This window comes from Conger conger, chromosome 3 (assembly GCF_963514075.1).
Source record: "Conger conger chromosome 3, fConCon1.1, whole genome shotgun sequence".
Lineage (NCBI taxonomy): Eukaryota > Metazoa > Chordata > Actinopteri > Anguilliformes > Congridae > Conger > Conger conger.
Window position 1 is genome coordinate 54,945,877 of NC_083762.1, and position 15,793 is coordinate 54,961,669.

Below are 15,793 nucleotides of genomic sequence, written 5' to 3' on the forward strand. Positions count from 1 at the left end.
TCCTTCAGTACATATCAATGCACAGCTTTTTGATTTTTTTACATGGTATACATTTATAAATGCAACAGGTTGTGCACATTGCTGAATGGTTCAGAGGTTTGTGCTGTATGCATATTTAAGCATGTGCTGTTGATGAACATGGCCCATACGTCATCCTGTAAGAAAGAGATAGGACTTTGCAGATGATGGACATCTGCGTCAAGACAGAGGTCATTTAAACCAGGCCATATGACCAGTGTGTGATTAATTCTGTGATTTAGTTCCCACTGGCCACGATGACCATCAATAAACTTTCACATTTCTATAGTAAAGTTTTTGTTGATTTGGGTGAGCTCCTACATTTCCCCAACTTTGATTCCACAGAGAGAATCTGGGTCTTAGCATTGCTCTCAATACGAGGATCTGCTAAATGGCAGTAATGTATCAAAGGTACATGGCACATGTGTGGGTAACCAGGTCAGCATCAGGGCTGGATAAATGGCGACACCAACACCTGTGTGATCTCACTGTGTAAACATGTAATGGTTTCAGATTAAAATACCTTTCCATGCTTTCCTGAACTTGTTTTCTTGGTTGGCTCAATTGCACCATGCAAGACGCAAAGCAATGTATTTGAATCCCAAGCAATTACATATTTGACCAGTTTTCCAGCTCATTAAAAATTTGTTTCCACGGGTGGAAAATGGCGAGACAGTTAATCATGCTTTGCTTGGTATGTTGACGTTTTAAACAGACAAACATTCATTTCACAGGAACCATGTGCAATGTTTAACATAACTTTTAAAGTGACATTACACCAGTTAGCTACAGCTAATTTCAGTTTGCAGTCAGTACAATAGGGAGTTGATACAACAGTCTACAGACCAAGAAAATACAGTAAAAATACATTTAGCTATAGAAAGGAGAGGAGAAATAAAATGGAAGGGGGCAAGGAAATGAGAAAGGAGAGGCAATGAGAGAGAGGAGCAGCAGAAGGGACAGAGAATGAGTAGAAAAAGGAAGGGAGCATACAATAGAGGAGGGATGAGGAAGCAGAGATGAGAGAAGGAGAGGAGGCAGAAAGAGTTGATAGGAAGCAGATTTACTCTACAAAGTTTTTTCGCGAAGTTTGAAATTATGATCAATTCTGATGTACAGTCCCTTCCTTGTATGGTCTCTCCTTGACTGTACTCTTGGCTTTTGAAAATCCAAATATTTGATATTCTCTCTTGTTAATTATTTAAGTGGGGCCAGAGGGGCCTGATCAGGCCAGTGAAAAAATCATGAATCCTTAACATTGAGCTCTGACACATTTCGAGAAACTCACTTCCAACAGCATTGAACACAACTTTACATACATCCTTTCATATTAAAAACAAACCACTTAGATAATTAAATCCATTACTCTATTTGTCAAAACACTCACTGGCACAGTAAATGTTATGAAGTTATAAATCACAACAGACAGGCAACATTAGCTAAAAAAAAAATATTGCTTGTGAAGACAGCAAAGATTTGCCATCCAGATGCTGCTCCAGATGCAATATGGAAAAAGAAGGTTGTAATGGTTTCTGGAATAATGCAAAACAGATGCAATTCAGCATCACGTAGTCATGTGACCAAAAGGAACCAAAGGTCACATCACATGACAAAGGGACATGACGAATGACAGATCACTAATCTGCCCGATCAAAACAAAATTGTAGCAGAACAAGCGATGATGCCTATTTTCTCACTGTGTATTTACACACACACACACTATGTGAATACAAACATGAGATACATACAGTACACACAGCCATGTGCTTCACTTTCATATGTGAAATTGGCATAGAGAAGTATAGGAAACACCATGTATTGAAATGCACTGTCCACACAATGCCATCCTAAATCACCCTACAATATAGGTGCTATATCTGGCAGTGAGTCCCTTCAGTCTCTGCAGTATCCTCCCTGCACACCTCTGCCTAGGAAATCTCCAGCATTGTTTACACAGTAGGGCTGAGCCAGGGTGAGGAGTTCCTGCCAGGTGGGTGGGTGGCTGGATAACCGACAGGCCGAGTACAGAACCAGGTCAGAGTTTCTGCAAACAACTGACCTTAACGGAACAATTAACACTGAACATTACATCACATCGCTAGCCTAACTGGAACCAGCATGTCTGTGGAGTGTACATTAATTCTATCCATATTATTTCAATGTTTGGCTATGTATTAACGCAAAATATCCTATATAAGCCAAGCCTTAGACATGGCTTCATAAAGCCAATGTTGTATTACTGTTTGGTGTCCAGGTTGAGCCATGGATGAACAATTTGTTAATACATTTTGGTCAATATTAACAAGCCTAGCTTAGCCTAGCCTGGACATCCCCTAATAAAACCAACATTTTATGCCTACCTTCTCTGTCCAGAGTGGGCATCAGTAGGGGAGGGCTGCACTGGCCTAGACGGGGGAAAAAGGGGACCTACAGTAGTAAATACCAGGAAAGGGTACTAGTCATCTTCACTAGCTACTTGACAGCCTATAAGGCGTAACTACTTAACCAATATTCAGGCAATGCAGATTGTTCACAAATCTTCATGAAAGGCTTCACAATTTTATCCTCTGAGAAGGTGAAAAATACTGTAGTTTGCTTATTAGACTATACAACACTTTTTATCCAGAGAAAAGCATTTGCACATTCCCCCTGCCTGTCACCCTCCCCCCTCCCAACCTACCCTCTCCTTGCGCTCTCCTCAGACAGCAACAGGTCGAGAAGATCATAAAAAATAAGTCCAATACACCACTGGAAATGTAATGTCATTAGCTAAAATGATTTTCAGTCATTACTTCAATAACATACATGTAGTAGGTTCTTTTTCTTTTTAATCAATTTTCATTTTTTTATCCAATGTTAGTTAAAGAGGGGCCGTTTTTTGTTATGGCAGCCCGCCTTGACTATAAACCACTGCGGGAAACACTGAATATGGTAGATGCTGTGTTATAACTTTACCAAGATCATCATCATGAGAGCCAATTAGGACATTAAGAATTCAATCCATCCAGCCATCAGCTTTTAAGGAAAGCATTCCTTATTTTAACTTGTCAGATAAACATTGCTACTACGGTGAGTTTCCTGTCACTCACCATGCAGAAATAACTTTCTTACACAAAGTGTTAAGTGGTTGCAGGTCCCCAACCATTTTCTTCAACCAAAGCCCATCTCCATAGATTTTTAATTCCGCTCTCAATTAGGCTTGTGTCTTCCTGAGTTTGAATGAACTTTGCTTCCATGTTTAGTGCACAGCACGAAGACAGACACAATGACTGACGGACTGATAGTAGATCCCGACTCATTTGATGGATAAGCTGCCTTACTCGCACACCATAGGTAATTGAAGAATGAATGTGATTGGATAGGACGCATCCAGTACAAAAACAAAGACACATGGGACCGCGTTATGACATTTATGTTTTAAGATGTTTAAGATGTTACAAAAGAGATGTTATCATATTGGTATATTACGCAGGATTAAATTCCTCCTGTATAGACTATAATTTCAGGGGGAAAGTAGCGATGTAAAGTTATGCATTATCTTATTCATTTGGCAAGAATATAATATTTTGGAAAAAACTTCCAAACGCCTGAAATCTGCTCGAGAACTTTAAGCCCTGAAAAGTTAAATAGAATTTGTATGTACAGGTACTTCAACAATACTACCATATCACCCACTTGAGGAAGGGCAAAAACAATAATTGTAAAAATATAGTTAAGCCACAAAAAATTAGTATTTTCCTGCAATTAGCCTGCATTTATCAGATTTCAAAATAGCCACAATCGACTTTTTGGGATATATGCAACATAAACCAGCACTATGATGAGAATTTTAAAGCTTCATGTGTCAAAATATAATGTGAAGATGGTACTTTGTAAAAAATCTAGATTTTCTACTGAGTGAAACACTACACATCTAGGATAGTTAAAAAAGCGGAGAAATGAACAAAATGTGGTTTAGTATTTAATGACAGTTTTCACTGACTACTAAAGCAAACCAAGCCATACCTGGTACTACCTACTCAGATGTTAAGCTCTACAATACAATATTGATTCAAATTTAGTTTACCTATGCAGTTTAACAACTACAGCACAATCAGTTAATCTATTATGATTTTTATTATTATTTCTCTGAAAATCAGAATGATTCCTCTGCATATTTGCCAATTTTATAACGATGCAATGTGGTATCAAACTGAGCCTCCAAAATTTCTGAAATTGACAAACACAGAACTATACATTTACCCATAGGAAGAGAAATACAGTACCCACAGTAAAGCCAGACAAAAAGTAACATTGTTTTCTGGTTACCTGATTAACCTATTCAACAGAAAAAAATGCAGAAAAGGAAAGATCAAGGAAATAGTTTTTTTTCCAGCGTAACAAATTAAACAAATGAACAAATGATACAGGGACACATCGTATAGTAAACATGTCATGCATGTAAATGGATGTCAAAACATGTCACCAATGTTGTTAGTTAGCTGGTTAGGGCCAATTATCTCTGTAGGTCTTCGCGGCACAAAAGTTATTTGGGAACGTAAAAAATACCAAAAAATGCAAAAACATTTGGAAATATAGCCGACCACAGTTACTGACTTTTGCAGATTAGCTACAGATTTTGCAAGACCTATATTCTTCAGCGCTAGACATGAGCACAGTTAACAAGTAGACTAATAATACTGGTATATTTCTGTTGCAGCATCAGTGCAGAATGCAGACAGTTCAAGTGGTTATGCATCTGCCACATTGTTTACTTTTTGTGTAGATCACCGTGAACACTTGGAGGTCGGAAGGCGGAACTTTCAACTTGAAAAATTCCGACTTACAACTCTGAATGGACTGCAATAGTTATTTTATTTTATTAAACATTTTTGCAACTCTGTGAACACAGCACATGGTTAACACTTGTCACATTGTAGGTTAGCTACTGAATAGCTACCATGTATAGATTGATAATTTCACTGAAAACAAGATATTTCAAGAGAAGGGTAGAAATGATAGGCCTAGGGAAATTAAGTCCATCACACCGGCAAGTCACAACAGCTGTGGAGTAGCATGCTCACATTTACCACCTGGTGGTGGTTGCGTGAAAAGTAAACCCTGAACAACTATGGATTAGGAGCAATCGGTTTACAAACGACTGCTCTGCCTGTTAAAGCCTGAAATGCCCCTACAGTTGGAACCTAGCAAGTATTTTTTCCCGGCTGGCAACATTCTTGGCACAGAAGCAAACTGTCAAAAGAAACCTGGAACCACTATAGAGCACAATCACAATATCCACGGAAATGCCCCATCTGAAACTTAAACAGTATAAAGCCAAACTATTCAAGAAGGGCTTAGGAGGGTTCCGCAAACAAACAGACTCATGGAAAATATCCAGTTACAGCCAAAAAAGAAACGGTACTCACCACTGAAATGCATTGTAATGGAAGTAAACCATCCCAAGGCCGTACAAAAAGGCAGCATTCTGAAAGTGGGAGGGGAAAAAAAACATTAGTTTCGCATTCACACCCACAGCAAAACAAATTACGTTTTACATTTCCAGAGATGACTGGAACCCGCAAGGTCTGTGGTTCGATCCCAGGTGTAGCCACAATAAGATCCAGACAGCTGTTGGGCCCTTGAGCAAAGGTGTACAATATGGGACCTTCAACAGCGTGAATCCATTTTTTTAACAACACAGACAGATATTCAAATAGACACTCACCTTCCAGTAGTCAGACTGTAAACTGTAGTACCTCTGGTATGCTGATAATGCTGTGAGAAAGAAACAAATAGTAATTTAGGACAAATGTTTCAAGATTGTTTTAGGAACTTCACAGAAGTTCAAGCACAGAGACATACATCCATTGTAGCAAACACAATTTCAATTTGGTGGATCTGAATAACTAGTACTATATGGAAGCAGACCTTCAGAGATTTCTACCTTAAAAACCAGGAAATGGGACATGGGAATGGCTTCGAACAACCTCTGAGTCCAGCATTTCATGTGTATTTTACTAGTTATGGATGTGATGCGTTAACTTGTGGAAGAACCTATGCACTTGTAAATCGTTTTGGATTAAAAGAGTCTGCCAAATTACTAAAATATGAATGTAAAATACCAGCCTGGCTGCACTTTTAAAAAGCAACACTAATGTCAATGCATTCAAAATAGGATTCTCAAACTAGAGATATTTCCTTCCCGATACCGATTCTGATACCTGAACTTGCGTATCGGCTGATACAGAGTACCGATCCGATACCTGTGGGAGCCTAATTGCAGTGTAACCTCACAGTTGCAGAAATCCGTAGTTAAATTCCTGTACTTTACGTCCAGGCTGGTTGATCATGTGTCTTGAAATCTGTAAATATGCTGCTGTTAAGAACTTTGTTGAAAGAATTGTGCACTCAAAATTGTGGTCATATAATATTTTCCTGATATAATATGATAACCCCGGTCGACTGGTCTGTGGTAATTACTTTTATGCCAATCCAGGTCTCTGTAAAATTGTATATATATTTACGTAACGGTAAACTTTGCCAATGCATTTTATGTGGCACAGGACTATTGTGGTGGTGAGATTAACTATTTTCGCTGAAAGCAGGGAATTCTCACTTTCAATAGCTGATTGATAAATAGCCTAATGATAATGTATTGCTTTATTTATATGTAAGCAGTTAGTTTGAATTTGCCTCTCAACGAATGAACACAGATGAAGAAACTCCATACAGGCAGCCATAATTGAACTAACAGCTACAGATTTAAACCACACAGGAATTCTTTGATAACTAATGTAGCATTCAATTCCCAGCAGTGTTTGTATTCTTAACTCTAAAATGGCTGCAGATTGCTTGCTTGTAGGCTACTACTGTAGCATGTTGATGGCTAGTTTAGAATGGAAGGGTATTACAGTGTATTGTAATATTGCTTGCAGCATTGTCCAATTTGTAATATTATATGCAATATTTGCCCAATGATGTATTGCTTTGTTTCTTTTCATGTAGATACAGCAGAGTGGAAAGCTGCGTTCAGTTTGCCGATAGTTTGAATTTGTCAATGAACATAACATTACAATAAGCCATACATCAAGCAACAGCGACAGAAATTCTTTGATAACTATAATACTGTATTCAATTCCCTGTAGTGGTTACATTTTGAACCCCCTGAAATGGCAAGAAAGCTTCCTAGAACTTAAGCTTGTCGATTGTTTAGAATATCAACCGCAGTAATACGATGGTGAACGATGGTTTAAACTGAGATTACCATTTCAGCTTCAGGAAAAAAAGATTGGTTATCAGTCCGCTAGTTTTTGTAAACATTTACAACTCAGTTTCCCTTTGCCTTGGTGAACTCATTGTGCCATTTTGCATAATGCGCCTTCAAATGCTTTATAAGATTGCTGGTGTTGAAATTGGCAGCTTTGCCACCCCTGAAAACTAAAGCCTTGCATATGGTGCAGATCGCCGTTTTACTGGTGGGATTTTCCGGTGTAAAATATTGCCAAATTGCAGACATTTTGCTAGCTCTGACTAACATTGCACTCTCCTTGCACCGCGCATGTTGGCATTTGTTGGAGTAGCGTAAATGAGCTGACACATGATAAATAACGTGGTATCGGACTGGTGCATGGACTCGCCAATATCCAATCCAGCATTTCGAGCTGTATCAGAGGCATTTCCGATACTGGCATCAGAACAACTATCTCAGTCAGATTCTGGACAGGCAACAAATCTACTGCAAATGATATCTACATTTTTTAAATTGAAACTACAACGCACCAATAGTGTGCTGTGTTTGGTAAAGCAGCGGAATACTGAATGGACCATGTGGCAATCCATGCCCAAAGACAAATGGGAATCAATGAAATCGAGGAAGAGTAAATGGTTGTACTATGAAATGTGGCAGTTCTCAATTCCAAGCTTCAGCAGGAAAACATAGCAATTGCTTAGCACCACTTAGGTGGTCTCTATTGCGGTGTCCGATGTAAGAGAGAAAAATGCAAGGGGAGATTTCCAAACACTGCATCTAAATACTATTAAATGCTGTTCTTCATTCCAGTTAGTAGTACTTATTTTTATTTGCTACCAATGACTTTCAGTATTGATTTACTAGTAAGAAGACCACCAATCTACAATGCACCTCAATGTTAGGGGTGCAGACTTTCAACATATAGGCGAGAACTTTTTGGAGGTAGAACAACTGAACATTTAACCTCTCAAAATATATAACTTGCCATGGTATATTAAGGAAAATTCTGAAATCTGCAACATTAATTCTTTGTAGCGAGCAACTGTGATGATGTTGCATTAATATCCAGTTTGTGGAGTTCGGGAATAAGCCAATTTTCATATGTTACCTTTCAAAAATCCTGCCACAGCACTTTATAAGTATTTATTTATAAATATGGCCGCAAGTACCTTAAAGCTAACACAGAAGGAGGCTAATAATTACAGGCGAAAAAATCTAATGTTTGCCACTGTGCATGGCACAAGTTCTCACAGAGGACATGTTATGCATTTACCACATACCATGGCCTGCACTACACAAAATACAGCACTGCCAAAGCTCAGACAGTTGTACCAAGTTGAAAAAGAAGTTGTGCCCCCACAATGACCCAAACCATGAACTTTCAAGCTGCCTGCACTAACAAACACAAGTAAATGCTCGCAGGCGTTTATTGGCCTAATATCAGTCGTGGGTCTTAAGAACTTTAGCATGTTTTTTTTCATACCAGTAGATTAAATACTTATAAAGAAACCTGACATGCCTACGTTTAAATCGCTTCAGTTTGGCTAGTCCTGGCAATAGTTGCAAGTGCTGCTGTCAAAGTTGAGATATTGTACGCCTTACCGCCAAATCTCTGAGCGTTGCATTCTACTTGGCCCTGTGCCAGGCGGCTGCCTCCGCCAAGGACAATGACTTTCATTGATGTCAGTGTAAACCTCCCCAAGGGGTTTCTGTGAGGTCATGCAGTTTGCCTCAATTAGTTCTGATGGTCACAGAGTGAGCAACCAATAATGGTTGTCCTCACATATGTGGCATTTAATGACCCTCTTTGAATTTTCTTTGCATTTAGTGTTCATTAAAAAATATAATGGTGTATACTACCCTTTTCTAAATGCAAATGGGGAAATATTTCCCCATTTTGAATGACAATATTAATGACAGCAGAATAACCTGTAGATGATAACTGCTAGCAGCTTACTTTAGCAGCCTCAAAATCTTAAAGTTAATGTCATCCATAGTTGTGGATTGCAGAGAAAATTAGATTGACGAAGAACTAAAAAATACCCCGGGAAGGACAGGATCTTTCTTTCATGACATAGTGAGGAAGTCTAAAAGGAAGCAGCAATCTGGAAACAGAGGCATTCTCCTACTACCCAGCTTAACGTAATTTGCCTCTAGCGCTATTAATAGACTCATCTATCAGCATGTTTTACTGCACGCAAGAAATTGAATTATGCCACACCTGCAAACTTTATTTTAGGAGGACCAATGGGCAGTTCTGGGAGAGCTGTATTTAATCAATTAGAAAGTGCTACTCCTTTTATTGCTCACCTTTTGCATCAGTGATAATAATGAAGAGAATCTATTTAGTGTGTAATACGAAGTGTGATGTGCAATTGTTGTGCTACTTTTACATTTTTTTTGTCATTTAGCTGACCCTTTTAATCCAAAGCGATTTACTTACACTTGTAGGTCCATACACTGTACAGCTGACAAGTCCGTTCATTACTCTGGGGTTTGAATCTCATATCTTCGCACTTATGTTGTCAAAATGTATAATTTGGAAAATAATGCAACATTTTTGCAAAGATTTCTGTCATTTCTACACATGTCCTGCAAAAGATATTCACTTCAAGTTCACTTCTGACTAGCAGCTCCCAACAAATCATGCTACCAATTGGTCAAAACGCAAGTCTGCATGATGCATCTCAGTTTTCTGTCTAACAATTATGCAGTTAACAATTTAGTATTTATTTATTTTGTGCATGTTCATGTTCTGTAATGGACAGAGTATAAATATAAATAAATCTTACTTGTGCAAGTAAAAATGCGTAAAAAATACATTTTGTTTGCATGCCTGGGTTAGGTTGGGAGGAACTGCAACATCTCGATCACACTGGATCTTTGGTTGAATGCGGAAGAACAAGATGGCAGCGTTGCAAAACCGTATTGTTGTTGGGTTATTCCGGTATTTTGACCAATGGTGAATGTGCTGGTGACGTGATACATTGTAAATTGCAGTCTTTATAAGAGTTATTACAGATATTCTGCTTTGTGTCAGGCCGCAGTTTGCTCATTGTTACAGCTTTAATAGCTTTAACATTAGCTAGCTAACTGGATAGCCCAGTGAAACTACATTTATTCCGACTCAACTGTTCCTACATCAGGGGGTGAATCACAAGCATGGAACCCTTCCAAAACTGGTACATGCACTGAAGTAAAAATAGAGGTTCCGGGTTCTTACTCAGTGAACATATGCACCTAACAGAGTAATTCTGTTTCGTGATATCCTCCCTGAGCATGTGGATGTTCTACATTGAAGACATAAATGCCAGCGTTGTAAAGGGTTATTTGGTGCAGTGGTATGTGGAAAATAACTGTGTTTAGTCTTGGAAAGAGCAAGGTTTAATTGTTGCGTTGTTCATAAATAGACATTCTAATCTTGTGTTCTAATCACACTGGTGTGAACCTATGCTTCAGTAACCACTAACACCCATATGCCCTTACACATCAAAGGGTTAATATAGCTTTCCTGGATTTGAGCCATTCATAGTGATAAAATATTCAGCCACTACTTTATTCACCTAATATCACATAGACCAAGAAATTTGACACATTTCCAGTAAAAAAAGAAAAAGGACCTCTTTAGCACCACTTTTCAAATGAAACAATATTCGTTAAAAAAGTTCATAAATTTGTCATAGAGTGATAAATGCTTAATTTCATAGATTGCAATGCAAAGTTAATTTGGAATATAACTGGTATAATACTTGCAATGATAAACAGTCGGGATGTATCGCTAAAAATATAGTTTCTTTTGGTAAATATCAGTACCAAATAATCAATACCTCCTGCAACATTTTCCCATGAAAACCAGTGGAAAAGGCAAAAAAATAAGCCTGCATTTTACCCACTCTGACAGAGGCACACATACAGGGAAAGGTACAGATGCCCACTCTTGTGCCCAACTCAACCTCCATCCATCCATCCATTATCTGAACCCGCTTATCCTGAACAGGGTCGCAGGCTGGAGCCTATCCCAGCATACATTGGGCGAAAGGCAGGAATACACCCTGGACAGGTCGCCAGTCTATCGCAGGGCACACACACCATTCACTCACACACTCATACCTACGGGCCATTTAGACTCTCCAATCAGCCTAACCTGCATGTCTTTGGACTGTGGGAGGAAACCGGAGTACCCGGAGGAAACCCACACAGACACGGGGAGAACATGCAAACTCCACACAGAGAGGCCCCGGCCGACGGGGATTCGAACCCAGGACCTCCTTGCTGTGAGGCAGCAGTGCTACCCACTGCGCCATCCGTGCCGCCCCAACTCAACCTCTCACATCATTATCATAGCCAAAGGCGCTTCTTTGGAACTTAAAACAGCCATAAGTATTTACATTTTGCATTCCTTTTTATTTAATTTCCACAACAGCAAAACCCGTCTTGCAATTTAACAGAAGCCATTTCGCAATTCGTCCTGGGTGTCATGATAGTGTACCCACAAATATTTTGTGAATATTTATGATAATTTTTCTAAACCTTTTTGAATTTAAAAAGACAAGTGATAGCCTACTTTTCAGTTAAATTTCATCCTCCTACCTGGAATATAGTATCAAATACTCGTGTTGTTTTATTTGCTAGATGTCTTGTGAGAACATTCCCCTAAGTCAGTAGATATGTGAGGTTGTTGAGTGATGTCAAATTTTATTGTTAGTTAGTTAGTTATGACATATGCCTAGAACCACATGCCACATACAGTTCAGGCAATTTCACCCTCTCACCCCCCACGCCCCTTAGTGTTCTGCACTTTCCTCATGGGATATACATGCTTATAATTAAAAACCACTCATTTCAACAAAAAGGTATCTAGATCCCTGTATGAACAGCAGAACATGCCAAAGTGTTTCAGAAAATTCTATCTGAAAGCAAGGAGTCATGCACCATTAGACAATGGCAATAAACGTTGTGCCAGAATCCATGCAGTTGAATAACTGACAAAAAAGGACAAAAGAAAGTATTTCAACAACAAACAAAAAAATTAAACAAACCCAAAGATATTAGGATGAATTTTAAAAGTTTCACACATCACTAGTTCCCGTAAAGTAAAGACAATCCTGACAAAATTAATTGATTTCACAATATTGAAGACTGGTAAAAAAAATGATCAAAAGAAGGAAATGGCTGAATCTTCTGACAGAATCGGCTTCTTTTTCTCTCCCTGCCCCCAATTAAGATGCTTCAAGTGGTACTGAAAAAGCCATAAAACTTACCTTTTGGGTAATCCTCCAGGAGGAGGTTGAAGTGACCTAGCTGGCAAAATAACTCTGGTTCAACTTTTCCTTCAGCTTTCAAGATGAGAGAATCGTAGCAGCGAACAGCCTGAAGGAGAAAGTGGAAGAGGGGACAGAGACAAACTTCAGAAACCAGTTCCAGGCAATTTTCTGCAAGAACTTCAACATGGTGGGCAAACAGCAGGTCCACAGATGTATAATAAGCAGGGAGCAGTTAAGAAAATGCTGTGTTGCGCCCAAATAAGTTGTACCTCTGCAACATTACCCTTGAACACAACATGTATTCAAATGTTGTGTTCAACAAAACATTTGCAAGAAGTTAAAGATGCAAACATTTTCAGAGCTTAAATGTTTGTGATGAATCAAAAGCAGCACAACGCATTTAGTTTATTTTAATAACTACTGAAATGTCCAAAAAAGAGACACATGCATAGCAACCCAATAGTTTCAACACTTACTCTGAACATTGAGTGAACAGTGAGGCTCGCACACTTGACAAAACGCTCAGGGTGAAATGGCTCACTCGGTTATTCGTTTTAAAAACCGGCATTTAAATAAAAGTTTTTAAGCCAGTCATAAACAGTATACACACATCATTACTTCCAGTGTGAGTCAAGCAGAATTAGATTCCTGACTGAGGGAAGCACAGAGAAAACATGAACTCAAGCACTGAAAGCTCACAGTGCTTTAATTCAACCTCTTAATTCTTAATTCAACACAGGACTAAAGATGAGTAAATTTATGATCGCGTAGGAGAGAATATTTTTCACATACCAGCGTCAGCTCAGTTAGTTCATTTTAGAGCTTAGTTAAAATATTAATTGAAGCAATTCAGGTAAAGCATGTTGCTGAAGGATACAACGATAAAGCCCAGGGCCCATCTCCAGCAGTGCACACAAGGGTGAACCAAGTTAACAGAGGGCCACAGAGGGGTCATAATCAAAGCCCAGCCCATCAGGTTACATCAAGCATGTGCGCAAAAGCACTGAGAATTCACTCCAGTCGGAATGATCAGAATAAAGAACACGAACACCAAAGTGAAACTCTTGCTAGATGCTGTGGGGGGTAGTGCCCCCACCCCCCATTTTCTACAGCCGATTCACTGATGTTCGTCTCATTTGCACGTACCATAAAGCCAGTCATCCGTCACTTGTATGCATTTAGCACTCGCCACGGATGAGCTAGGGTAGCGAACAACACTGCAAGAGACTGACGTAAGGCCCTTGAAGCAAATAACAGCGACCGAAGACGCCATGTATAAGCCGACTTAAAAGCAAAAGTAAACACAAGTGTCACATGATTCATGCCTGCATATGAACAACGTAGCAGAAACTTATGTTCTGCTGGTCGTAGTGTTGAGGAGAAAATGTTTTGTAAGATAACAGGCCACAGCTTTACTTGCTTGTTTCAACAAAGTTATTCTGAGCGAAAGTCATCACCATTCTATACTCTTTGATGGAGTTGCAGCTGTGTCAACACAGAGGAGAAGGGGGGGGGCCTTAAATTTGGAAGCACTACAGCGATCTAACAAATAATAACAGAGTTCCAGTGAAATGAGTCAGCTTGGTGTCGTTGACACGATGGGACTGAAAGTTTTAGTTTTTCGTTTGTTTTTTGGAGAGCTTTGCAATGGTTGCAGCAGTCAGTCGCTTCAACGTGTTGCTATAGCGTGACTTGGAATAGCCTGGTGTTGGGATGTTCACCAGCTGAGAGCTTCAGCAGGCATATGGATTCCATGTCAATTACTGAATCCAGAAATTCTGTCCAAATTCACAGAAACCAAGCACAGAACTGGAGAAATCTTTTCAAAATATAGGGTATAGAAATTGCTATGATTAATTTATGTTTATCAACCATATACTACAAAACTTAAAAAAGAGGGGACTATTGCATCTTACTTGGAAACGTAAAGGTACAATAGGTAAGATGTGTGTTAAAACATTGTTACAAGACCATTTTAAATCCCGTCCTATCATTGAAAAAGGCTCACTGACATGTTGACTCGCCCTCTGCCTGTGTTTATAGTCCTTAAATTCAGGTTTCAAAATATGCAGTTCACGGGCCGGCAATCTGTACCAAAACATTGTAAAGCAATACAATAATTCATCCTCATTAGTTGAAAATTGTTTCTAATTGCCACACAGAGCGTTCACAGAGAAGGGGTGGGATAAACAGTGTTGTGGTTTGAGCCTGTTTGTTGCAGCCATTCCTCTCTTGACTGTTAGAAGTCCGAAATTACCAATTGTACCTTTGGTCTGCAGCTCTGGTCAATAGTGGTCAAAACAACGTTCTTTAGATGAAAAAGTACTCAATATAAATAAGGAGCTATAAGCACACTGACTTATGCATACGCGCAAGCACAACTACCATCTAGGGACTGGCAGGACAACTTCATGCGGTCTAAAACATAATAATGAACATGCCATGTAACCTGCCAATCACAGACCTTTTAATACCAATACAATTTATAGGTTGTTGGGAAACTGCATGCATCAGAATTAATTTCTGAAAACTGCAGCACAATGACTTGTATGATAACATCATATAATACAGCCTTTTAACACTTGACCAAGAAGACCGGAATACTTATTCCTTGAAAAAAAATAAAAATGGAGCCATAGCTAGATAACATGCAATTAGATTAACCAATAGACAATTAGAAACGTATGTTTTGCGATGCGATGACACACCTGACACCTATTTGAACTTGATCCCCATTGGGGAAGATTAAGCAATTCCACTGCGGTTATTAGCTCCAGAAAAGAGCCACCGAAAAACCTTCCATTGATGCTTTGTACCTTTGTTCCTTTTTGCATTTGTTTAAACATATTGTAGGCCCTGCTGGAAGGCTCATCCTGTTAAGCCACTGTTCCAGTGTGTGGATACAGTGATACCATAGCGAATCTGTATTATGCTCATTCTGAATGTGGCTGGCAATCTCATAGCGGCAAAGCATAAACTTGAACTTAGGTATCCCAAAACAGCGAGAGAGAGAACATTATTGCGATTTTACACACTGCGCTATTCCACTACTGGAGCTGGAACCAGGCTGGCTCTCAAGTTCCAGTATGAAGCTTTTTTTAGCGATATTGACCCGTTACAGCTTAATATCCCAACAGCACAACACTGTCCCTTCTTAAACCAGGCAAACATTAAGTCTAAAAGAAGTCACATCTATAGACACTGGCTTAGTACTGGATCTATACTGCATTGTTTAGGCCAAATACAAACTTGTCCTTCAACTGCTGGAAAAACACACAAC

At 39.1% G+C, this 15,793-nt stretch overlaps 1 protein-coding gene across 4 annotated transcripts in view; it reads right to left on the reverse strand.

The window, feature by feature from the left end:
* LOC133123885 (lysine-specific demethylase 6A-like) overlaps positions 1-15,793 on the reverse strand; it is a 70,101-nt gene that overhangs the window by 40,207 nt on the left and 14,101 nt on the right. For 2 of the 4 annotated variants that reach the window (XM_061234583.1, XM_061234581.1), the window contains exons 3-6: positions 12,511-12,619; positions 5,726-5,775; positions 5,427-5,485; positions 2,379-2,423 (exon numbers count right to left, since the gene is read on the reverse strand). In XM_061234583.1, the coding sequence (XP_061090567.1) occupies positions 2,379-2,423; positions 5,427-5,485; positions 5,726-5,775; positions 12,511-12,619 (263 nt within the window). The remainder of the gene's footprint in view (positions 1-2,378; positions 2,424-5,426; positions 5,486-5,725; positions 5,776-12,510; positions 12,620-15,793) is intronic. The other 2 variants (XM_061234584.1, XM_061234582.1) reach the window with 1 other exon arrangement.